Source organism: Urocampus carinirostris, chromosome 5 (assembly GCF_059441175.1).
Source record: "Urocampus carinirostris isolate Australia breed hairy pipefish chromosome 5, RoL_Ucar_1.0, whole genome shotgun sequence".
NCBI classification, from domain to species: domain Eukaryota; kingdom Metazoa; phylum Chordata; class Actinopteri; order Syngnathiformes; family Syngnathidae; genus Urocampus; species Urocampus carinirostris.
Genome location: NC_142353.1, coordinates 5,801,630 through 5,827,335, shown reverse-complemented (window position 1 = coordinate 5,827,335; position 25,706 = coordinate 5,801,630). Strand labels below are relative to the sequence as shown.

General features: G+C 37.4%; 1 protein-coding gene across 1 annotated transcript in view; it reads left to right on the top strand.

Moving 5' to 3' along the window:
- The window catches only part of LOC148365060 (transmembrane protein 132D), a 79,941-nt gene that overhangs the window by 1,065 nt on the left and 53,170 nt on the right, over positions 1-25,706 (top strand). Inside the window, exon 2 of the mRNA XM_088335431.1 lies at positions 20,200-21,070. Within this exon, the coding sequence (XP_088191557.1) occupies positions 20,200-21,070 (871 nt within the window). The remainder of the gene's footprint in view (positions 1-20,199; positions 21,071-25,706) is intronic.

Genomic DNA, 25,706 nt, shown 5'->3' with positions numbered 1-25,706 from the left:
CTACGTGTTAAAAATGCATAACTGAGTTCAAAGAGTCCTTATTCCTTTATTACCACCGTGTATATTTGCTTTTATATTTATTTTATCAAGGCTGTTCGTGTATTTTTTCTTTTGTCTTAATATTAGTTCGTTTAGTTTTAAGTACGTAGTTAGCGGTGTCCTAAAAAATTGAAAGTAGAATATTTCCTGTATAAAGTTTGTGTTAACAATGACCAACTGAGTTTGAAAAGCCAATTTACTTGTTTTTCCACCGTACCTATCTGCTTGAATCTTGCTGATAGCAAAGATGGTCGGTGCAGAACACATCGAGTAGCAGGAATGGTGGGACACAGTGGGTCATAGTGTAGTGACATTATGCTTGTTCCCAGGGTTTTTATTGTGTTTAGATTGGTTAGTGTAGCATGAACTTGGTGACATTAAGGAAAGGTCTGTTTCAAGTACAGACCAAATGCAAATCCAAAGGAGGAAAAAATAATTTACTTGTGCGCATCTACGAAATGCTCCTACTTGCACGTGCAACATAAGGAGCTCGACAATGATGACACAAGACAGGATATGGTGGCTGTGGGTAAAAATATAAATCCAAATTCCATACAGCTTTTTTATGATCGTTGAGGCTCATTTTGACCATCATTTTTGTCATAAATAATGTATTTTCCAAAAATGTCACAAAATAATGCAAACGGGAAAGACACGGATGTATTTACGGGAGTGCGCTGTGTGCAGGGATCTCCCCACCCTGCAGTACACCCAATCAAAATTTCTCTGTGTGCTTGACTTCCGCTTTTAGGTGTTTACAGTTTGTTCTTTGAGTTTTCATCATAAAGTGCCTAAACACTTAGCATAGTTTATCTTTTCAATGAGCTCCCATACAAAGGATACTATAGAGATGTACAGCTAAAACAGGGTCTGTTTGTGTAACACCGTAGCTGTAAACTGTTGTTGAACCTTTTCTTTATATACTCAGGACTGAATTCAGATGATACTGTAAACCTACATTAAATTGGTGGGTCACAGAAGAGGTCACCATGTTCCGTATTCTAACTCCAAGCAAGATTATGCAAGGAAAGAGCCATATCTAGCTCGCAAGCCATACTTTCCCAACCCCTGTTTTAGAAAATAAACTGTTTCAAGATTAAATTAAATAATCTATTTATGGAAAAATACATAATTGAATATAATATGTACATGCAGATGGCTGCATGTTTATTCATAAATGCACATAGTTGCTAAAAAGACCTTTCTGCGGTTTGGTCATCGATCAAACGTTTAAAGTAAAGAATGCCTCAATATTGGCGATACATAAGTCTTTATAAATCTAGGCTTAAAACACACTTCTAATATATAGCATATGAATAACCTATATTATGTGTTGACAATAAGTGTGTATTATTTGTTATTGCAAAATCCATTGCAGCCTGGTCATCCTAAAAGGGGGATTACCTCATGTGCGGTCCCTTCTCAAGGTTTCTTCATTTTCCTCATGTAGAGGTTTTTGAGTTTTTCCTTGCCCTCATGTAGGTTTTAGATCAGGAAATGGTGTTATAATTAGTATGTGGTTTGCAATAATATGTGGTCTGTGCAGCCCTTTGTGATTAAGGGCTATACAAATAAACATGACTTGACTTGACTTTAATTGTCCGCACACACATGCTCCTTAATACAGCGCAAGCCGAAAAAGCAGCTTTCTCTTTTTCGTGAGTCTAAATAATAGATAATGCCCTCATTTGTGACACAAACTTACATCTCATGCTGCAGCGATACCACATTTCACATGTCACTCCGTGTCCAAATTGGCATTAAACATTTATTATAAGTAAAGCGCACAGGATCCTCATTTCATGTCTTGGATCCTGAACCAGATTTCGTGCATTATTCAGTGTATCTATGGGAAGTAGTAATACGTCCCTTGTTTTAACATCCGCATGTGCACACGAGAAGGGGGGAAACATAATACAAACATAATATTTATAGTGCCGCCTTGGGTTTATTTATTAAAAAATAAAATAAGACCATAGTGCATTATAAAATTATATACTTGTTCTTTAAATCAGCTTTATCGTAACTTGTAATAACTGGATCACCACAGGATGCGTGCGCATTGTTGACACAAAACAGCGGGAGTAGGAGTAAGGGTTTTGAATAGAGCGATGTAAGTTTTGCATGTTGAGCTGCATTTTTGGTGTAACGATTTCCAAAAATAACATGCCCAGATCTCGGGTGCTCAAACAGCAAATTTAAGGACCACACATTTTTTTGCAATTCCCAGAGGAAACAGGCCTTTTAAAAGGCATTGTAGTAGCCTGTGACTGCAATTCGTTGAAAAAACTGACTGAATCTAGGACATCAATAGGAATGTTAACAATTGCAGTGTCCATTTCATATCTGATAAGTTATGGTGGCTAACTGGTTTGGATTTACTTATTATTATAATTATTGATCCCACACTAATAATCTATTCAAGATGGTCACAAGCCAATGGAAGTCAATGCTTCTGAAGCACGGGTATCAAAGTCAGTTTGGCTCTGGGGTTGGATCCAAACTTTGTGTTCTCAGTCAGTGCTGTCGCAGCATAGCGTGCGCCAGATGACCTGGTATTCCCTGGCAGTGTCCCATCCAAATACTAACCTGGCCCTATAGCATTTAGTATAGCTCCTACTAACCAGCAAGAACATTATAAACTAATACTAACATAAAATTTACAGTGCCACCTTGGGGTTTATTTATCTAGAAAATAATATGAGACCACGATGCATTGTAAAATTATATGATTGTCTCTTAAATCAGCTTTAAAAATCTTACTGTGCAAGGCAATCTCGACCAATCACTCTGCAAGCTTAAGCCTAAAACCCACCTGCTCCCCTACCCCAGTTTGCTGTTGATCTTCAGCTTCTCACTTTGCAGCACCCGAGGGTGCGTGCTGTGCTTTGTGAGCACCACATACATCATCATCTTCTTGTTTATTATCTTAGGAAGCACCTTCTAAAGAATGTAAAATGAGAGTAAGAGGCTGTCAAACGTCATTAGATGACTGAAGAGGGTTGTACTTGTTCTGCAGTAATTTTGGCCACTGCAAAGTCTTTCTGTCAATTATTTTCTCTGGGATAGCGTCAAAGCACTCAGTACACGATTTATAATTTATGGCAACAACAAATCAGACACGTTTAAGTATCTTTAAGTCAAGCCAAGATTTTTTAATACTTATTTCAAGAGCTCATAAACACCCAACTGTCACATTCCATAAACAACCTCGTAAGATTCAGTACACAGGAGATGTTACGATGATGCCGCTCAATTTGAATGCTCACTGAAAATATGAGTATGGGATTATTTTCTATTAGATTTGATTCATTATTGTGATCTAGATTACTCTTTCATACAACTGCATTCCAATATGTTGTGAACTTCTTCAAGTATTTACCCTTCATTTGTGGACCTGGAGTCATCCAATTTCGTTGTCACAATATATCCCATGTTGTAACAATGACAATAAAGGCATATTCTATTCTTCTTCTTCTATTCATTTATGTTACACCATAGAAACAACACAGTAGTACTGTAAATGATGTCATTCTGAAAATGTCAATGCAAATCAGCCATCATTTATCATAGAGCTGCATTTATACAGCATGTATTGATTGCACTTTGGTAAGTCATTTACATGCAGAAGGACACGCCCCTAAATCTCTTCAAATTAAAACATTTTGTCAGTCCTTAAGAAAGGAGCTAAGATTGCATAACAGTACTGTCCATAAAATGCAGAGTGAGTTCTTGTTTCTTTTTTAGTCAGTTTTGGAATTAACATAGTGAAATATTTCTCAAGTAGTTCATCTGAAATAAAAATTTGACGGAAAACATTTGATCGAAACATAATTAGGCATGCGCGCCCTGCAATATAACGTATCACAATAAAATAAGTAGGTTAAAGGGACACTGAGTCTAATGCAACTGAAAACGTGCGCTAAAAAGTGCATGGAATAACACAAACAATGTAGAGTAAGTGAACAGTATGCACCATTTTATTTAAATTCCTTGCCCACCCTTTTTGAGTTTTTTTGGGGTACCAAATTATATATATATATATATATATATATATATATATATATATATATATATATATATATAATCTCATCTCATCAGCTACACCGCTTATCCTCAGTAGGGTCGCGGGGGTGCTGGAGCCCATCCCAGCAATCATCGGGCAGTGTGGAGGGGACACCCTGAACTGGTTGCCAGCCAATCGCAGGGCACACATGGACAGACAACTCACTCGCTCATTCAAACCTAGGGACAATTTGGACCGGCCAATTCACCTGAAATGCATGTTTTTGGAACGTGGGAGGAAACCGGAGTGCCCGGAGGAAACCCACGCAAGCACAGGGAGAACATACAAACTCCGCACAGGAAGTCTGGAGCTGGATTTGAACCCACGCAGGAGGTTCCCAAGACATGAACTGTGCCGCACATGCGCTAACCACTGCGCCGCCGTGCTGCCCTATATATATATATATATATATATATATATATATATATATATATATATATATATATATATATATATATATATATATATATATATATATATATATATATATATATATATATATATATATATATATATATATATATATATATATATATATATATATATATATATATATATATATATATATATATATATATATATATATATATATATATATATATATATAATATATACACATCAATCCATCCATTATCTGCACCGCTTATCTTCAGTAGGGTCGCGGGGGTCTGCTGGAGCCCATCTCAGCTGTTTTCGGGCAGTTGGCAGGGGACACCTTGAACTGTTTGCCAGCACGTCGCAGGGCACACAGGGACAGACAATTCGCTCAGGACAATTTGGACCGGCCAATTAACCTGACATGCATGTTTTTGGAATGTAGGAGGAAACCGGAGTGCCCAGAGGAAACCCACGCAAGCACGGGGAGAACATGCAAACTCCACACAGGAGGTTTGATCTTATGACCTCAGAACTGTGCCGCACACGCGCAAACCACTGTGCCGCCGTCTGGACTATACTTAAAGCAGGCCTTATCTTACTTTCATAGTTTCCTGCCACACTACTAATAGGAACCCAAAAAAGAACACACAGGTCGAGCATGGCGTCACTCTTCAGCACTATTCTTTGCCCCATTCCTCCTATCTAATGTGTTCTGCCTCAAACAGCTTTGCTAAAAGTAACTTTTTAAGGACACCTCAAACAACCCTCTATACTTTAATGAAACCGATATACGGTGTTTCTGTAGTGCAGTGGTTAGCACATTCATCTCACACACGAAATTTCCGCATTTTGAGTCCAGGTGGAAACAATTGTTCGCCTAGAGAGGGATGGGCACCACCAGGCTGTATTGGCTAGTGGTTATGGGTTCCAACCAACCATTTAGGATTACTTGCATTTGTAGGGTAAACACTCCTAAAAATAATTGTTCTGCAGTATAGAAAGTAAATACTTTGTTCAAAGAAAAGTTGCAAAATGACTGACTGCATAAGAAGATACATTTGCCTATATTAGCTTTAAAAGTAGAGATTGGTTTTTGTCTTCAATGATGCATTTGGGAGTCTATTGGTGTGTGGCAGCTGTTTGCTACATATGGTAAACGCCATTATTGGTCATTAGAATTCCCAATGCAAATTCAAGGTTGCGGATTCAAACAGGCTAACAGAATTATCTCAAAGTAAATATTACCTAACCAAGAAAAGAAAACTTCAAAGGCAGAATGGAAAATATTTTGTATATCCCCCCGCCCCTTAGGGGCAAAACATACGCAGGTACAAAACTAGCTTTTACTGTTAATGTGGAGCATTATTTACAAACACACCAGTGAGAATACATCATTGTATAAACGTTTGCCCTTTCCCGGACTGCATGATTACTTCTCATTTCCATTTTAATTGAAGGGATAGCAACTCCTACAGGAGCGTCCTTATTTAATAGAAACAAGTTGGAGAATCACCACAAGCTCCGTTTCGTCACTGTCTGCTTGCTCCATTTCAAATAGACACGCTTCAGCTTCCGATTTTATCTTTGTAACGTTGTCCGTTGGGATCAGCAAGTTGCGTGCAGGTTGATGTATCAGCTCTTATTCGGAACTTTAGAAAGTGTAAACTATCTCACAGATACTTTTTTAAGTAGATGTGCAAGAAGTGATAAAAGGTGCTGTCCAGAATTTGGAAATGTTTTACCTGCTGAAACCATTTTCTGGCTTTAGTCATTATTGGAGCCTATGATAAGCTCCTTTTGTGGCGTGTCCAAGTACGTACATCTCTTAGGCGCGCTCGAATAAACTCTTTATTTTGCATCTTTTTGGGGGTTTTGGGTTGCCGTTTGGACTTAAATCAAAACCGGCCTTATCTTACTTTCACCATTTTCATGCTAACCAACAAAAACAATCATTCGTTTACATGTATATTTTGTAAAGCAAATATTGAAAATCTCAAGAAATTTCAGTTTTTTAAATGTATGGAAAACATTTGCTGATAGAATCTTTTTTTACGGAATTCCTCATCATGTATTTTTAGGGTCAAGGATTTTGAACTAACACCAGTGGTTTGTATTTACTTCTAAAAGTAATACATTTTTGTATGTTTTCTGAACCAGAGTAATTTTGAACGTTTTTGTTGTTGTTTTTTACAAACAATCCCCCAATTTTTTTTTTCAAACAAAAATACAACTACATATTATTTTTACCGTAATACAACAGAAATACTGCAAAAATAATACGGAAATACTACAAAAATACACCGACAATAATTTTACTTTTCAAACAAATCTAAACTTTGGGTGATTTAGTTCCAAACAAGCCCCTCTTTAACAATTTCATTTTTAACGATTTAATACAAACGGCTGAAATTTTTTAAAGGGTCAGAGTAATATTTGACTACTAACGTCACTGTGTTGTGTCGTGCAAACAAAAATGAGTGCTGCAAAGCACAAGTAAGAATTCAAACTGCGGAGACTCAATGTGAACAAACTATACAATATCTTTTTTTTTTTTTTGGTCTAGCGTTTTACAAGGTTTTGGGGTTTTGGGTGTACCCTTAGATTCAAGATAACGGATAATGTTGTCAGCTCCCTGAAGACAAGGCTCACGATATGTAAATGCATGTCAATTTCTCAAACTATGAATATTTAAATAAAAAACTTTTATAAGACAACTTATGCATTTTTGCTTGTTACTGTATTTGAATCAATATGGTTTGGACGACTTTTTTACCACCTGGAGGCGCTAAATGATACTGAATGCCCCTTTTTATAACTACCTCAAATTGGTCCATTTGGTTTTAAACAACCACAAAAAAAATAAACAATTTTATTCAAACGACTTGAAAACAGGGTCATAATTTTTTAAGATAACCTCAAAACACTGTTAGTTGATATGAAACAACCATTAAAAATAGGTCATTCTGTTTGTAAGTAAAAACAAATGTGATAATTTTTTTTATAAAAAATATAAACCATACACAAAATGGTCGATTTTGATAAGAACTCAGCCCTCCTTTTGTTGAAGCTCATGAACAATGAAATAAGCACAGTGTTGCTAGAGAAAATCTGCGGGGAGAATATTTTGTTATTTTTAAAACAACTTTACTACAAGGGTTACTTGGTCAACAAAGCCAGTTTTGGCTTATGCGTGATCAAAGTTGTTTTTAACGGATTTTATTGGAAATAATTCTTTTGATTTAATGCGAGTCTTAACCACCGCACATCTCACATCAAATTAAACTGCACTTAGATGTTAGTACTCCACTGTTTTTTTAACATAGTATTTTTTAACAGTTCTGTTTTTAATAGTATTACTTCAAAGTGCTTTATTGTGGCAATTTGAATATTCTGATACCACAATACTAACATCATAATTGTATCTTGGTCTTTTTGGATCAAATTGATCCATGCGGTGGAATTGGTTTAGTTTTGACCCAAGAGTTTTTAGTAATCAGTAACTAAATTCCAACTATTTTTCACACAGTTATTTGAAATAATTTTATGTTTTACAAGGAGTTCAAATGAAATTTTTTTTTTTTAGATTATGCTGAGGTTTTTTGGGGGTTTTCCTTGCCCTTAGGAGGGTTTCAAATAAGGGGATGTTTTCAATGGTGGTCCATGCAGCCCTTAGAGCAGGGGTGGGCAAGCTATGGCCTGAGGTCCTCAAGTGGCTTCTGCATTAAACAATGTAAAAAATATGATAATAAATATGAATCGAAAAGTAAAGTACTATGAATGAAAATAAGATGATTTGGTGCCACTCTTGTACCCAATGTCCCCAAAACTCAAATAGCTGGATTCAAATTTCTTTATTTGCTATTTTTTATAACATAGTTTTTTTATTGAAGAAATTTATCATATCTAATACATTTTCAAGCTAGCTGTATTGCATTTTCAGTTTTTCAATGCATATGATCAAATTTAGTTCTTTAAAACATCATTTTGCTTAAATTATGAGCAGTTCAAAGCTAATTTGATTACATGGTTTACTTAAAGACAAATATTTTAGATTTTAGATTATACGGAATGTTGCAAAATGCAGAATTTTTTTTTTTTAAATGCCCAAAAATAGAGATATGCCTACATCACCTTTTTCCTGCTTGCATTGCCTAGGTATTTCATTCGAGACTGTATCAGCATAAATCAAGAATGTGAAACCTAGGTTGGCCTGGGGGCCAGATCTGGACTTTTCCGCCGGATCAGCGAAATAATGTCAACACCAAATATTTATTTGTTTTCCGGTACTATGCTTTTTCATTCAGCCTACATGTGTAACCTACTCTACAAGTTATTATCAGTAATCATGAGGGATATTTTCTTAGCACAACACATTTATTTTCATCATTTGGCATTAAATGTGTTAACAACAGTTGAGTGAATGGACCGGCAGACCACAGACATAACAAACATAAACCATCCTCAAATGGGAGCTTAGAATGAAATTATGCTTGCCTCAATTGTCATTTTTTTTAATAGTGAATGGGCAACATCAGATATAACTCCTAAACTGGGCCTACTGAAGCCGAGAAAATATTGCACAATATTGTTTTTAACATAAAACCAGATTAGAAATAAAGTCTTTTAAACATTAACTGATATTTAGCGGCGAGAAGGAGCATTTTGTGTTTATTTGTAACAAATTATAATGTGTGACAGGAATTAACTGGAAATTTATTTTGGCGAGCTGGATTGAATCAAGCAATGGGTTGGTTCCAGCCCATGGGGTGTATGTTTATCATGCCTGGTATCGATACAAAAAAAAGATCAATAATGTTTTTCCTCCGGGCCCCTTAGCCAAATCTTTTAACCCAATGCAGCCCCCGATCCAAATTTTGCCCACCCATGCTTTCGAGACTTTTTGTGATTAAGGGCTGTACAAATAAAAATGACTTGACTGGACTTAGATCCATAGATTAATTCACAGAGTAATCAAGTCATAAACTAACCGTTGCAGCCAGATTAATAATTAGCGCATAATGACGCTGATGCTTTTTGGCTGTGCCAAGAAAAGAAGAAGCTTCTGTTGTTCCGAAAGTGACAGACATGAGAGATTGCGGCATCTGGGGCAACATATTTGCTCTCAGGTCTGTCATCCGAAAGCAGCACTTGCTCCGTGAGAGAAGTGCGGCACTTTGCTCACACTCTCCACTAAGTGGCTGTGAGAAATCGTTTTTTTTTTCAAACTGACGTAGAACGTGATGAATACATCTTTGGAATCCTTCCTAAGATGAATATCGTGATTTTTTTTTCATGGAAAAGGGCACGTGCAGGGTGTAAAGAGAAGAGGTTGCATGTTAAGTACCCCGCTCGGAAGGCAGCGATCCCGTTTAAATTCCTCTGGCCTGAGATGATGCCAGCTCTGGTATTAAACGGCACATCTGTCACTGTGGGTCCTAATGGGCTAAGTCAGGAGAACCTTGTTGCCAGTTTCCTTGAACTCTGTCCAGCAGTGGCCCACAACCTTTTATGTGCCACAGACCAATCTCATGTCTGAAAATAATGATAATAATAATAATAATAATAATAATAATAATAATAATAATAATAATAATAATAATAAAAATAAAAGGCATTCGATTTTATCTCATCATTGCACTATTTTTACTCACGGTAACAGAGACAAATATATAAAAGATCAAATCAAATGATAAAAAAAGCACAAAAAAGCACCTTTTTGGTGTACTTGGTGATAAATCACAGACTTTGAAGGACATCAAATTAACACATTGTAAATTTTATCTGGGTATTGTGTTTAAACTTTACGTTCTCAATAAATGATTTTAATCATGGCCCCACTTATTCAACACTTCTTTCACGGATCTCTAGCCGCCAGGGTCATCTGGGCACCACTGAGAACGCATCTCTGGACAGCTTTCTCCACTGATGACAGTTTCTGCCTTGTTTTTGTGTTGCTTGCATGGTTGGCACCAGTCCATTCCTTAATGTTGTTGGCCCAGTTATTTTTTGGCCTTCCTCTCCTCCTAACCCCTTGGACACAATGATCTTGGCCAGTCATGATAATCTTGTGACATGACCATACCACCGAGGTTTCTGTCTGCACACGGTTGACAACAAATTTTCGTAGGGTCCTATGTGCCCTCTGGTGCACACTGTTTTGTCTGTCACATGGACTATGTAGCTTATGCCTAGTTTTCTGTAACATTGCATCTCCATGGCCTGGATTTTCATTTTCAGCTTTGCTGTGAATGTCCATGTATCACAAACATAGGGAAAGATGGAAATAACCAGTGCTTGCATGAATCTGATCATTGACTGCTCCGTCCAGATGGGTTTAAGTCTGGGAAATGGGGCTGTGGTTTTAGCTATCCTGGCCATGATTTCTGGATCTGACCCCTATTCTGATACAACAGCTCCAATATATTGGAATTTGCTGAAACGTTCATGGCTCTTAGTGGATGATAGTAATATCTTTGGTGATACTTTGGGGTTGTTGGTACTTTTGTTTTGTGTGTGTTGACTTCTATACCATAGTGGCAATTGACCAGATCTCTGAGTTCCTTTTCTTCTTCTGCAAGTGATCTACCTATCCATCTATCTACTCTGGTCATATCCCCCCAAGAGGGGTAACAGACAGCAAGACAAACACATATACAAAAACAAAGAAAAGAAAAACGAAAAAGAAGCAAAAAACACAAAAGACTTGACCATGGCCAACCCAAATGCCCAAACACGTTAAGCACCTCGGCACCCAAGTTGGTCATGCTTTCGTGCCTCCAGATGAAACAGGACACAAGAAAGCGGCCATGTCACCCGGGTCAGGGTGACACAACTAACTCTTCTGTTCAACAGCAGGGCCTGACAGCTTTCACTGGTTTACCCCTGCCGCATCATACAGGTGCCCTGCCCATTCCTTAGAACGCGTCCAAACATCCCACTATCTTTTCACAATACCACTCATTCCTGTCACCAGCAAGGGCTCTAGCTTCCCCTACATTTAGACCTCTTTTCTCCAGTGCACTCATAACTCCATCCATCCACGTTAATTGCGGCCTTCCTCTTGGTCTCCTTCTATTTACTTCTTCTCTGTAGAACCTCTTCAACATTCGCTCCTCATCCATCTTCTCCATGTGTCCAAACCAACCAAGTACTCTCATACCCAAACGCTAGTTCAGTTCCACTACTACTTCAGTTCTGTCTCTCACAATTTCATTTCTTAATCTATCCAATCTTGTCACTCCTGACATACTCATCAGACACTTCATCTGAAAAACATTTAGTTCTCAAATCTGTGTTCAGGCTCCAAGTCCCTGCACCATACAACACAACCGGCACAATCACACCCTCATACAGTCATCTCTTAACATACCTACTCATACTCTTGTTACTCATAACTCTCCTCAGAGCACCCAAAACCTTGCTTCCTTGATTCACTCTGTGCAATACCTCGCACTCCATTCCACCAACTGCAGCCACATCACAACCCAGGTACTTAGAGCTTTAAACTTCTTCCAGCACCTGTCCATTCAACCTTATTTCCAACGCCATGTCCACTAAATCCCGTGAACACTTCATCACCTTACTCTTCCCAACATTCACACATAACTTTCGCCTATCACCGACTGTTTCAAACTCCTTTACCAGCCTTCTCAATGTTTTCTCAGAATCAGCCACAAGCGCTGTCATCTGCAAACAACAACTGACTTACCTGCCACACCGTTCGATTGTTATCCATCATCTCTACACCTCTGCCAAATACTCTTGCATTCACTTCTCTTACCACACCATCCATGTACACATTATAGAGCCATGGCGACATCACACACCGCTGTCTTACAACAGTCAACACAGGGAATCACTCACTTGTCTCACTCCCTACTCTTACACATGCTCTGCTGTTCACATAAATGCTTCCAACAACTTTCCACCCACTCCATACATTACCATCACCTGCCACAACGCCTCTCTATCGGCTCAGTCATACGCCTTTTCCAAGTCCATGAAAACCAAACAAACATCCTTATCTTTTGCAAAATATTGCTCACACATCTGTTTTACTGCAAACACCTGATCCACAAATCCTCTACCTTTCCTGAAACCACTCTGCTTCTCCATCACCACTGCATCTGTTCTTCCTCTCATTCTCTTGATGAAGACAACAAACTGATACCTCTCAAATTGCTACATTCATACTTATCACCTTTACCCTCATACAATGGCACAAAACATGCACTACACCAATCAACAGGAACCACACCACTTAAAAAGTATACATTCAACAAGCATACTAAACAGTCAATCATAGCTGTGCTACCTTTCAAGCATTTAGCAGTACAACCATCCAACCCAGGTGCATTCCCCCCATTCATTTCTTTCACTGCCTCTTGCACCTCCCATGTTTCCACAGGCTTCACATTTAAATCACCCAACACGAGCATTCTCCCCATACCACTCGACTCTCTGCAAGTGATACTGTGGGTAAAAATTGTGTGAGAAAAAATCTAAAACTTTTTCTTATGTCAAATAGATCCCCAGTGGTCTAGTTGATAGAATTAGGAGCTGCAATCAAGGTTATATTCTCGTTGCATACATTATTCGGCAAATGTTGTAGAAGTATGAGATTAAGCCCGAGTTTGACCTGAAATTTGCATGGCCTAAAATGTCAAGTCAATACGTTAAGCTCAGGCCAGGCTTCTCTCTCACTGCCTTTTAAAAAAAGTATATATTATCCACCCGACATTCTTCTTTGTCTCTATGCCTTGCTCTCTCTCAAAGTGCCGCAATGTCTTAAGGACATAATGCTTCTGTGGTTAATGGCCCAGTTTTCAAATCGTCAAAGAGATGGACAGCCTCAAAAATGTACAATCAACTCTTAAAAAATCCGTCAAAGATAGAAAATTGTCAGTTACTTTAACCTGCTGACACAGATATATTAAAGATGTAAATGTAATATAATTTTGTTTAACTAAGTTTTTTTTTAACAAAAGTCAGGCATCTGTTTTTCCCCCCGGGTTTTCACAAATAAAACATTGAATTTCAGTTTTACTTCGTGTGGTAGGACTAATTACCCATGCGGAGCCCAACCAATTTACTCCATTTGCAGGTTCGAGCTGGCCCCGGTCGGGCTGTATTTTTTAGGCCTGATCTTTCCTTGAAAATTTGGTCTGTGATATTTTTCAAAGATCAGTCATTGAAAAAAATAATGTTATATACAACCGTAAAACCTTGTGTTAAACACATACGTTAACTTTGAATTATTTTATGGGTACGAAAAAAGATGCGTTATACACGGATAAATACAGTATAAGCCAAAAATAAAGCAACTTTTTATTCTTTCTGTACGGTTTGTTACCAAACAAAACATGGCCATTTTGGTTCCTGATCACTGGTTTACAGCAAGGTGAAGGGAGAGAAAGGCAGGCAGAGTAGATGCCATTGTACTTTTCTTATAGAGGGGTATGACGCATTCTGTAGTGGCGTGTCCCTTGAACTGTTAGACGGCAACGCGGGCCTTCCGGGTGAGTCCAGATAAAAACTAGAGAAGGACGAAGTACTTAAATGTCAACTTCCTCGGAGGTGTATGACGACTTAGTTTGACACAGACAAATTCTGAGCGCCCATTCACGCTTTTGTTTAGAGGTCAACGTATCATTAATGTGCAACCTTTTGGTTAAGTTTTGTTTGGGTGTCAGTTGCCTTTAATGCTGTGTTTAAAATGCAATGACATGCTCATCCATTTGATGTTAATCTGTGGCGAAAACAACCGTGTTTTTGTCCTTAATTCTTTAAGTAAGGAAATTATCCAAAATGATAGACTCAGCTCCAATGAGGCTAGCTAAAGCACTAAAAGCAGATCACACAACAGATCATATACTTACATGGATTTTTTTGTTTTTAATCAAATGCCTGCATTAACCCGAATGATTTAACATATGGGAAATCTGTGTTGCTTTTAGGACTGTGCAAAACATTAACATGCGTGGTTCTTGTTTTTTTTCAAGAAATTAGAGAAAATATCCAATGTCACTTTTTAAAATTAAAAATCTTATAAAACATTTATGAATCCTTTTCTGCAAATATTATGTCATTATCAAGTGTCTGTGCTGTAAAAAACTGGGGGTATTATAAATTATATTCTAATTAAATATAGTGTTCAGTGTCATTTTATAAGATTATTGGTTAGTGGTGTGCCGCAAAAATTTTCCAATGCAAAAAACATGCCATGGCTCAAAAAAAGTTGAAAAACACTGAGCTTAGTAACCCCAACTAGTGCTTAACCAACATTGTTCACTGCCCTGTCTCCCTAAAATGATTGTCCCAGAGATATTTTGTTTTCTACTCTATTTTATTTTAAGATTATTACTGAAGACATATATATATATATATATATATATATATATATATATATATATATATATATATATATATATATATATATATATATATATAATCCATTTTTTACAAATATTTGAACCTTTGTGTTGTTAGGAACTGGCACAAATAACCAATGTTAGCGTGTCAATTTTGACCTGGGATCTAAATAATTCCCAACCACCAAAAAGGAGTATTGCTAAATATTGTTAATACAACATCCTTACAAACATTATATGCATCCATAACCATGTATTCCTATTGTAAATCAATTTTATGGCCCCAGTGACACATCAGTTATTACATTGCATAACCTTGAATCGGATCACTGAAGGCGCAAACCAGGGTCTTTAGAGTTAAATTAAAGCACTTTATTTTCATTTTTATAATTTTATATAATTTTTCTTGGGGACATATCAAGAAAGCACTTTATTTCGACGGATTGAGAAAAAAAGAAAAAGAAACACAACATCATACCAAATTAACTAAACTAAAATATAGTAAATTAAGAAATCCTTAAAATGAACAAAATTATTCTTATTTGATAATAAAAAAATGGCAATTTAGGTTGCAGGAGTGTTTATGCATCACTAATACTTTTTATTGCATATTTTAAAATAAAACGTACTTCCAAAACAGTCTCTGATTTCCCCGTTTTGGAACCACTGTGCTGTCCTTTCTAAATAAACACGATGTAATATAAGCTGTAATTGTCAAATTTTACAAGCATAGATCAATTATTTGTTAGTAATACTATCTCATGACAATGGCCATGTAGTTAGTAATTTCAGTGATACATAAAAAATGTTCAATTTATAGAACTGCATAATGACCAATGAGATTACCTGGTCTATTTAAAACAATTTATTTAAAGCCATGAAAATAATGCCTTTTTTAGTGTTAGACAACTACACTGTAGACACACGGGAGTTTTAGGAATATGAATCAAAACATAGCAATTAATTTCATACAGTTGTGAGGAAAATGATGTAGTTTGTAACATTTAGGCCTGATATTACCTCAAAAGTGTGATCAGAGATACTTTTTGACTGATCAATCATTGTTTTAATACTGTTATACAATACCGTAAGTAGGCAGCATGGCAACGCAGTGGTTAGCGCGTGTGTAGCACAGTTCTGTGGTCATCAGATCGAACCTTCCTGTGTGAAGTTTGCATGTTCTCCCCGTGCTTCCGTGGGTTTCCTCCGGGCACTCCGGTTTCCACCCACATTCCAAAAATCATGCATGTCAGGTTAATTGGCCGGTCCAAATTGTCCCCAGGTGTGAATGAGCGAGTGAGTTGTCTGTCTCTAGCCAGTGTGTGCCCTGCGACTGGCTGGCAACCAGTTCAGGGTGTTCCCTGCCCACTGCCCGAAGATAGCTGGGATGGGCTCCAGCAACCCCGCATCCCCTAATGGATGGAATACTGTAAGTTAAAAGCTTGTGTCTTTTGGAAGGAAAAAAAAATCTGAAAAGTGTTATGCATTTTGAAATCCAAGCAGCTTCTACAACCTGCAGAAAAGTCCACTTGCAATCCTTTACATTTCCTGAAAATCCAATAAACTGTATTATCATTACTGTGACTGTCATTATTATTATTGTTTCAACTGAATGAAGTCACTTTGCGTGACACTGACCCACTGACTCATATACCCAGTTATGACTAGTGCGTGCAACTCGAAATATGTCTCCCAGTAAAACCTACTACTGTATTTTACCGTCTCAATACATTAGTCGTATTCTCACGTGAGCTCAGCCTTCACTGGATGCCTCTTGTTTTGATCTGCTGGCTATTTACAGCCCACGAGCAAAATCTGAAAAGCTGTTTTAATCCCGCTTTATGATGGTTAACTTGATCTCTGAGCCAGATGTATTCTATCTCACCTTCAAATCAAACACACACACATGCACATTGTGCTGGCCCCTCCTAAACTCTCAATGCACGCACGCAAAGAGTGAGCCGGATCATTTGTGTGTTAAGTGAGTGAGGAAACTAGGGCAGCAGAGAAGAAAGAACAAGTATAAAATATGACAGGCAAACAAGCTCAATTGATGAATACAAGTTTGACAATAGATAAACATGTTGACATTGAACATTGCATTCATGCATACAAATCGTTATCGCTGGGATGCAATTAGGGGGATTGTTTAGCTGTGGTTACTAGGGACAGACAATACTGGGAATTTTGGTACAATTTCAATCCAAGCAACAAATCCAATAGCGATAATTTTGCTTGGAAATGTCATAAACCTGAATCAATTTATAATTTCAAAAAAGACAGCACGGATATTTAAAGCACTAATCATATTTCATTTTTTGTTTGATAAGTACTTTGCAAACTTTAAAAGTATCAAAAATATAGGAATATTTCTGTTGCAACTGTTTCAGAACAAAAGCCAGGAGAATAAAACCAAAACATCCGCAGTGTAATAAAAGTCCAAATACTGGATAACAATTTAAATTACAGAACTAAAATACCTCCCAATCGAAATTAAATTAACTAATACAATTAGAGTTTTTCTCATTGCCTCATTGCCATAGTAGAAAAAAAAAGATTTAGAGGTTTTTGTTTGGGACTACCAATATGTTCACGGGAGCTTTTTCATGTGTTTTTCAATTTATGTTGTTGCCACAGCAGCAGACCACTTTACCACACAAATAGCATTGTCTTTTTCTGTAGTTGAAAAAAAGTCCACACTGCGCTGAGCTTCCTATTTGCCTTTGCTCTTTTTAGCTTCTGGTAGGGGTGATTGGATTGTTTTGGCCCTCTCTTGGATGCAGTAGCAGGCCCGGTAGGGAGAGTGGCCAAAATTGTGCCTGTCAGTCAAAACTTAAAATGTTGCCATGGCCATATGAGTGAGAGAGAGAAGGGATGCTCCATCTGAGAAAAAACACTTTGAGAAAATTGGTGGAGGAGTGAAGTATCTATCCTAGGACAATCGTATCAAGCCTTTCCAAGTACTTGCTTAGTATCAATCAAATCGATATGTGGATAGATCCGCCCATCCCCAATGGGTACTGTGCTACCGTTTTACATGTTAGACCACTTTTCTTAAAAATGTACCGACTGATTTAAAAATTTTTTTTACAGCTTTTTAAAATTCAATCAACAAAGAAAATAATCTTGACTCGAGACTAGTTTTATATTGTACGGGTCCTTTTGAGTGAAGCCTGATAACAGTCAAATTGATGAAATATTAGGGTGATGTCAGAACTTCATGGGTCACAATTTGGCAGATTTTAGTACATAGTATTTGTCACCCAAACTAACCCTTAGTATTATTTGAATATTGTTAAAATAGTTTAATTATTTGTATGTTTATTTATTCTTTTTTTTGTGGTTTGATTTTAATTTAGATAATGATAAGCAACATTTCTGCATATTTTCTAAATGGTTATGATCCACAGAAAATCTTCAATCATCCGAGTTTGTTATTTCTCCATTCGGACCCCAGTTCTGTGGAATGCTCTTCCCCCTGAAATTCGATCTGCAACCTCAGTGAAAATGTTTAAATCTAAGCTTAAAACACACTTCTATTACCCGGTTTATAGCATATGAATAACCTATATTTTATGTTGACAATATTGCAACATCCATTGTAGCCTGATCATCCTGGAAAGGGGATTACCTCTTCTCAAGGTTTCTTCATTTTCCTCATGTTGAGGTTTATGAGTTTTTTCTTGCCTTCATGTAGGTTTTAGATCAGAGGATGGTGTAATAAGTCTGTGGTTTGCAATAATCTGTGGTCTGTGAAGCTCTTTGAGACTCTTTGTGATTCTGGGCTGTACAAATAATATGACTTAACTTATGGTCTATTTTATTATAGCGACTAAAATGAAAACATTTTTGGTTCATCAGATTCATTGATTGACAATATGATCAACAGATTATGTGAGTATTAAAATAAACAGTTGTTGCAACCCGAATTAAATTGGGGACTTTTTATGGCATTTGTGATCATTAACATTAGGTCAAGTAAAAAAAAACAATAACCCAAATTTGGGTCAAAAATGGACCGATGCACTTAACTTAATTCAACTTTCTGGGTTGTTTTGTACGAAGCAACCCATTACATTGTGATATTCAAAACGTAATGACCTCGTTAGGTTTTTAATTTTATTTGGATTGTTTTGTACTGCACAAAAATATTTATTTTTGCATGTGCTTTAATCCATTTTTTTAAGGTTGTGGTTGTTTTGAACAAAACTATTTTTAGTGGAGTTCTTTTCTAAAAAAAAAAATCATTATTTGGCTTTACTTTTAGCATTTGACATTTTGTTTTTTCCCGTTGTGTACAACAACAACAAAAAAAACAGATTTCGCAGGGTTGTTTTTAAACATAAGAACCCAATTTTGTAGGGGTCGCTCAAAATCCAATTGCCCAACTTTTTTAAGTTAATTCATTCAGATAAATTACCCAATTTTTTTTCAGAGAAAAAAAATTACCCATTTTTAGAGTAGTTTATGCAAAAAATCTCAGGAAGTAAGGTGAAATTAACCCAAGGAGATCAGTCTACTTTGGACCTAACCATGTAATTTTTTTGTGTTATTTTTAGTGTCATTTTTTTGTATACAGTAATCACTTGTTTTTTTGGGGGGTTGAGGACCAATGACAGTCAAAACTGAGTTTGTATAAACCTTTTGAAAAAAATCAATTTGTTTATAACTGAAACCATAGAACACATCCTAATTACAAGCACAGACAATTGTTCAACAAATAGATACTTTACAGTACTTTCAAATATTGATCCAGGACAATAGCAGATCCTATTTTGTCACACTTACGTGGACGTTATAAGAAAGCAAAAATAACACATAAATATGTTAACGTAACAGGCACATTCCAAACAATAAATAGTAGTTCTATTCTTTATTAACAGTATAACTTACAATTGATTCAGGATACCATCACTTTTTTACTTCAGTCGATATTTTGTTGCAATTGTTGGAAAACAAAAATGTGGCATAAAAATGCTTTTACCTTTCTTTAGCATATTAAGAAGTGCAATTTTCTTGGCGGCAGAAAGCATCTTCCTCTGCCTTTTGGGCACGGCCACGGGTGCTTTTGTCGGTCAGGAGAATTCTATGTAGTAATGGCTTTTACAGAAACTCATAATTGAAAAAGATTGGCGTGTAATTATAATAACTTTGTCAAGCTGTTTTATAAATAAGTCCAGGCAAAATATTTATTGACGACAGACAGACACGGGCAGAAAATGGGTGGAGGGACTGTTTAGCCAATCAGAATGCAGGACACAATGCATGATGAAAATCCGGAAAGTAATACATTATGCTTATAATCATACTAATAAGTCATATTTTTTTCTTCAATATCCTTTTTAGAATTGAGCACTAAGGAGATGACCGACACCAAGATCACAGTGCCTTTCCCTATCTTCTTGCCAGTCAGCTACGATGTCCAGGGTGTAGACTTCTTCTTCCTAAAAGAAGCTGGTCAGGACTTCATGAGGAATTTCAGCATGCAGAGCAATACACAGCCCCTTGTGATCATGAGAGCAAGCCGGCAGCCAATCGTCAATGCCAGCTATGGCACAATGTCCGCAGAAAGGCCCATGCCTCCAGATCTGACCCAGTCTGTGCAGCTCTTCAACGCCCCGGACACCTTCACCTTCAACTGGAAGGTTCAGGCTTTCGTGTTAACGCCTCGGGTGTTCTCCACCAAGCCCAAAGTGCGAGTACTCTTTTATGTGGCGGGAAGGGACTGGAACAGGCGGGAAGGAAACGAGGACGAGCTGCCATGCGTGACGGTTTACGGTTTCTGGCAAACGCAGGAGGTGAGGTGCTCCTGTGCCATGGGGGGTGAGAGAGGAACTTGCATGGCTGAGCTACTGCCCTTGCCCAGCTGGTTCATTCAGGGTTCCGAAAGCAGCAGGGAGAACCAGGAAATGGGGAACCTGGTGGAGCTCTATTACCAGGCTCAGCCCAAAGTGGGCGGCAAGTGCGACACCCTGGAAGGGAGTCGCTGGGGAAGCTCCCAGCAGCAACAGGCAGAGTACTTGGCAGTAACTCCTATGCTGAAGATCAGCAGTGTGAGACTTCTGCAGGTGCCAAAAGGGATGGCCACGCTGTCTCGGCTCAAGTTAGGCAATTCCATCGTCATCCGCACTTCTTCCAAACCGCTGAAGAAGACCGACATTGCCGCCTTCTATGTTCTCATGGCCACATCCGCTCAGCTCACCAACTTCACGCTCAGGTGAGGTGGCTCAATTTATTTTTTCAATTTCTCATACTCACAAAGAAAAGCTGAATTAAAAAATAATGTACCGTATTTTTCAGTCCCTAAGCACACCTAAAAATTCCAATTTGGCCTCAAATTTGATAGTGCGCCTTATAAATCTGCTACGCCTTAGATACTGCAGAATATGGGAAATACATTCGATAATGCATACAGTAATTATAGGCATGTATTACCAAACAAGTTTTTACGATATTTGAACTATGGTTGTGCTGAAGTCGCTGACCTGAGTCGCAACAGGAATTGAACCCAAGTAGTGGTGGTGAGAGCGCTGCTACTCAGTCTTAAGACTACTAGTGGTCCAAAGACATTGGAAATTTTATGCTGATTGACCTTGTTTTTGATTTTTATCGCCTTATTTAGCAGAACATACTTCATTTTGCTCATTTCAATATCTTTTAAATTGAGCAAATGAATCTACTAATTGCTAGATAAGTTTATTTTGCTTATTTTATTGATGATGTTTCTTATCTTATTTGAAAACAAGAATGTTTACCTTAAATTCAATAAATGCACTTGGCAAATATTTTACTTTTTGTATGCGTCATCTTCATAATTTTAAGAATTTTAAGTACCGGGTAGTTATTTATAGGAAAAAAAAGAATATGTATACTTGCAATATGCAAAATTGTCTTATCTAGCAGATCATAGTTTATTTTGCTCATTTTAATATACATTTTTCCATTCTGGGGAAAATGTTTCCTTAAAATGAGCAAAAATATCCACGATTTGCTGGATAAGATTATTTTGCTCATTTTAATGGTGATTTTTTTTTTATTTCATCTGAGAATTTTTTTTTTATTATACCTTAAATTCATAAAATAAATGTACTTAATTTTAGAAGGAAAAAAAGAATATTCCTACTTCAAATAGCAACTGGCTGGCAACCAGTTCAGGGTGTCCCCTGCCCACTGCCCAGAGATAGCTGGATGGGCTCCAGCACCCCTGTGACCCTACCGAGGATAAACGATGCAGCTAATGGATGGATGGATGGATTAGTTAGCTTATTTTAGTGATCGGAAAAAATAAGATATACATAATATTCAGATAATAAATGTACTTGGCAAAACATTTTACTTTTTATATGTGTATTTTTTTTTAATTTTAAGATAGTTGTTTTCTATTGAAAATAAGAATATCTATTTATCTGTCATTTGTAAATTTTAAGATATATTTTAGCTAGATTTTAATAGGAAAATAAGAATATTCATACTTCTAATATTCAAACGTGTCTTAGCTAGCAGTTCATGCATTATTTTGCTCATTTTAACAGAATTGTAAGAAATTTATTGCAAATGTATCTACAATTGGCGAGAAAAAGATTATTTGGCCCGTTTCAACTATGTTGTTTTTTTTCAATTCTATTTGAGAACAACGAAAATATACCTTAAATTTAGATATGTACTTGGCAAAATAGTTTCCTTCCCATAGGTGTACAGTCATTTTTCGAACTTTAAGATGTCTTAACTATTTTTAATTGGAAAATAAGAATATTTATACTTCAAAAAGGCAAAATGGTCTATCTCGCAGATCATACTTTGCTCATTATAATATATTTTTTTTCTCAACTAGGTAAAAACATAATTCCTAAAATGATCACATTTATCGACTAGATATGATTGTTTTTTGTTTAATGATGTCTTTCTTATTTCATTTAAGAAAATAAGAAAATAAAACTTAAATTCCCAAAAGAAATGAACTTAAAATGAGCAAACTTATAGGGGGACGGAGATAATGTGTTTTTTTTTGCAGTTCACTTCTAGTCTGGGATTGATGACAACATTGAGTTCATTCCAAGAATTTGAAAAGCTCATCTCGTATTCTAAAAGGGAGGCCAGTCATTATGAGCACTCATCTATAAGCCTCGCGGAAAGCTTTGAATACAATAGGGCATTAGACAAATCCAATGAGGCGTTGTTGGAAATGAAAATTGGGATTGGTTCCTGGAAACGTGGAGGATAATAAAATGCAAAAAAATCGCATGATTTCATATTATAGTCTTTGCAGCTTAATGACATCGTTATGGTCTTTAAGATTGACATGGATCAAATAAATTTCCGTTTTGGAGGTTTACTGGGACTTGGAAATTGCTCCGTGTTGTTGACCTTAGGCTAGGATGAGGAGATGACCAGCAATGCTGGGGAATACATCTCCCATGGAATGCCTCACAGATTAACACTTTTGAAACAGTGTAGCACTGCATCTGTTCACTCAGCATTAGGGATGGGAGAAACCGAGATTTTACATCCTATCCAAATAAATATACAGTAGTATTGAACGATACCAGTCCAATATGATACTTTTTGCTTAAAAATGCCATGATCATTTAATAATTGAACCCTTCCCCCACTGGGTTTGTTCATAGTTCCGAAAAAACACAGCACAAAGATTTGTTTCATTTTTCAATTAATTTCTACAATGCAAATTTTAATTGTACAAACAAATAAATATTTATATTCCAATTGTTTCAGATCAAAAGCCAAGAGAGTCAAACAAAAAAAGCAGCAATGTAAAAAGAATACAAATACTAAATGACAATGTCACCTAGGGAACTACTGTCCATTACACAATTTATTTAGAAATTAAAGTCCGTATTGAAAATTAACGTTTCCATAGTGCCGTGGCTAGCACGATCGCCTATGACGCGAAAGGTCTCTGGTGGAAACATATGCTGGTTTGGAAAGGGATGGGTGCCACCAGGCTCTACTTGCCAAAGACACACCACAGGAAATTGTGCTCTATGACACTAGTGGTTAAACTGTCAATTTTCTCTTTGGCTCTGTTATCAATAATGACTACGCATTTACAGGTTTTTCTTCAGAAACAGTTATATGTACATTTTTGTTGCCGCACGTTGCTCTTAGCACGGTGAGCCTTTTTCATGTGTTTATGTAAATTTGTGCTGTTCAGATTCAGATTCAGATTCAGATTCAGATTCAGATCTACTTTATTGTCATTCTAGTACACGTGTATACAGAACGAAATGTCGATGCATCTGACCCCCACAGTTTCCTTGAATGTACAGATATAAATAAAGTTGTATTGTAATTGGCTACGTATAGTATTTTACCATAGTGCCGATAGTGCAAGAAGAGTAGCTAACCAGATGTGCAAAATGGGCAGTCAGGTTAACAAGTCAGGTACACAGTAACATTAACACTGTAACAATAACGCTGTAATTACCATAGTGCAGAGAGCAATGTGCAATGAGTGGCAAGCTATAAAAAACTGCCAGTAGTGCAAAAAGTCAGATTTAGCAGCCGTTTAGATTTAAGTTAACTATATGTTCGATTGACCATTTAACAGTCTAATGGCCAGGGGGACTAGACTATTGCGGAGCCTGGTGGTCCTGCACCGCACACTGCAGAACCTCTTCCCAGAGGCTAGCAGAGTGAACAGTCCATGATGGGGGTGAGAGGGGTCCCCGGTAATGTTCTTAGCATGGGATAGGCAGCGCTTCTGGCCAATGTCCTGAATGGAGGGAAGTGTAGTCCCGATTATTTTCTCTGCTGTCCTCGTTACCCTCCTCACACTACCCCAGTCGGTAGCGCTGCAGCCTCCACACCACACAGAGATACAGCTGGTCAGGATACTCTCTATTCAGATTCAGATTCAGATTCAGATCTACTTTATTGTCATTCTAGTACACGTGTATACAGAACGAAATGTCGATGGATCTGACTCCCACAGTTTCCCTCAGTGTCCTTCAGTGTACAGATATAAATAAAGCTGTATTGTGTTATTTACCATAGTGCCGATAGTGCAAGAAGAGACGCTAACCAGATGTGCAAGATGGGCAGTCAGGTTAACAAGTCAGGTACACAGTACCATTATATTGTAAACAATAACACTGTAAGTAATAACACTGTAAGTAACAATAGTGCAGAGATCAAATGTGCAAGGAGTGGCAAGCTATAAAAAAACTGCCACTAGTGCAAAAGTCAAATTAGCAGCCGTTTAGATTTAAGTTAACTATATGTTAGATTGACCATTTAACAGTCTAATGGCCAGGGGGACTAGACTATTGCGGAGCCTGGTGGTCCTGCACCGCACACTGCAGTACCTCTTCCCAGAGGCTAGCAGAGTGAATAGTCCATGATGGGGGTGAGAGGGGTCCCCGGTAATGTTCTTAGCATGGGATAAGCAGCGCTTCTGGCCAATGTCCTGAATGGAGGGAAGTGTAGTCCCGATTATTGCCCCTGTAGAATGTGATGAGGGAGGGTGGGGGCAGGTGGGCTCTCCTCATCCTCCGCAGGAAGTACAGGCGCTGCTGTGCCCTCTTAACCAGTGATGCAGTGTTCACGGACCAGGTGAGTTTGTTTGTTGTTTGCATCAGTATCAGACAGCTCTAACATATAAATAATACTTGGCATTGTACTTTTCTGTAGTTTAAAAAAAAAGTCTACTCCGCAATGTGCTTCCTGTTTGTCCCTGCCATTATTAACTTCTGGTGGGAGTGGGAGCATATATTTGGCCCTCTCATCTGACTGACAGGCAGGATGCAACAGCAGGCCATGCTGGGGGAGGTGCTAAAAGTGTACCTGTCAGTTACACTATCCATTTTCTGCACCGTTTGTCCTCAGTAGGGTCGCGG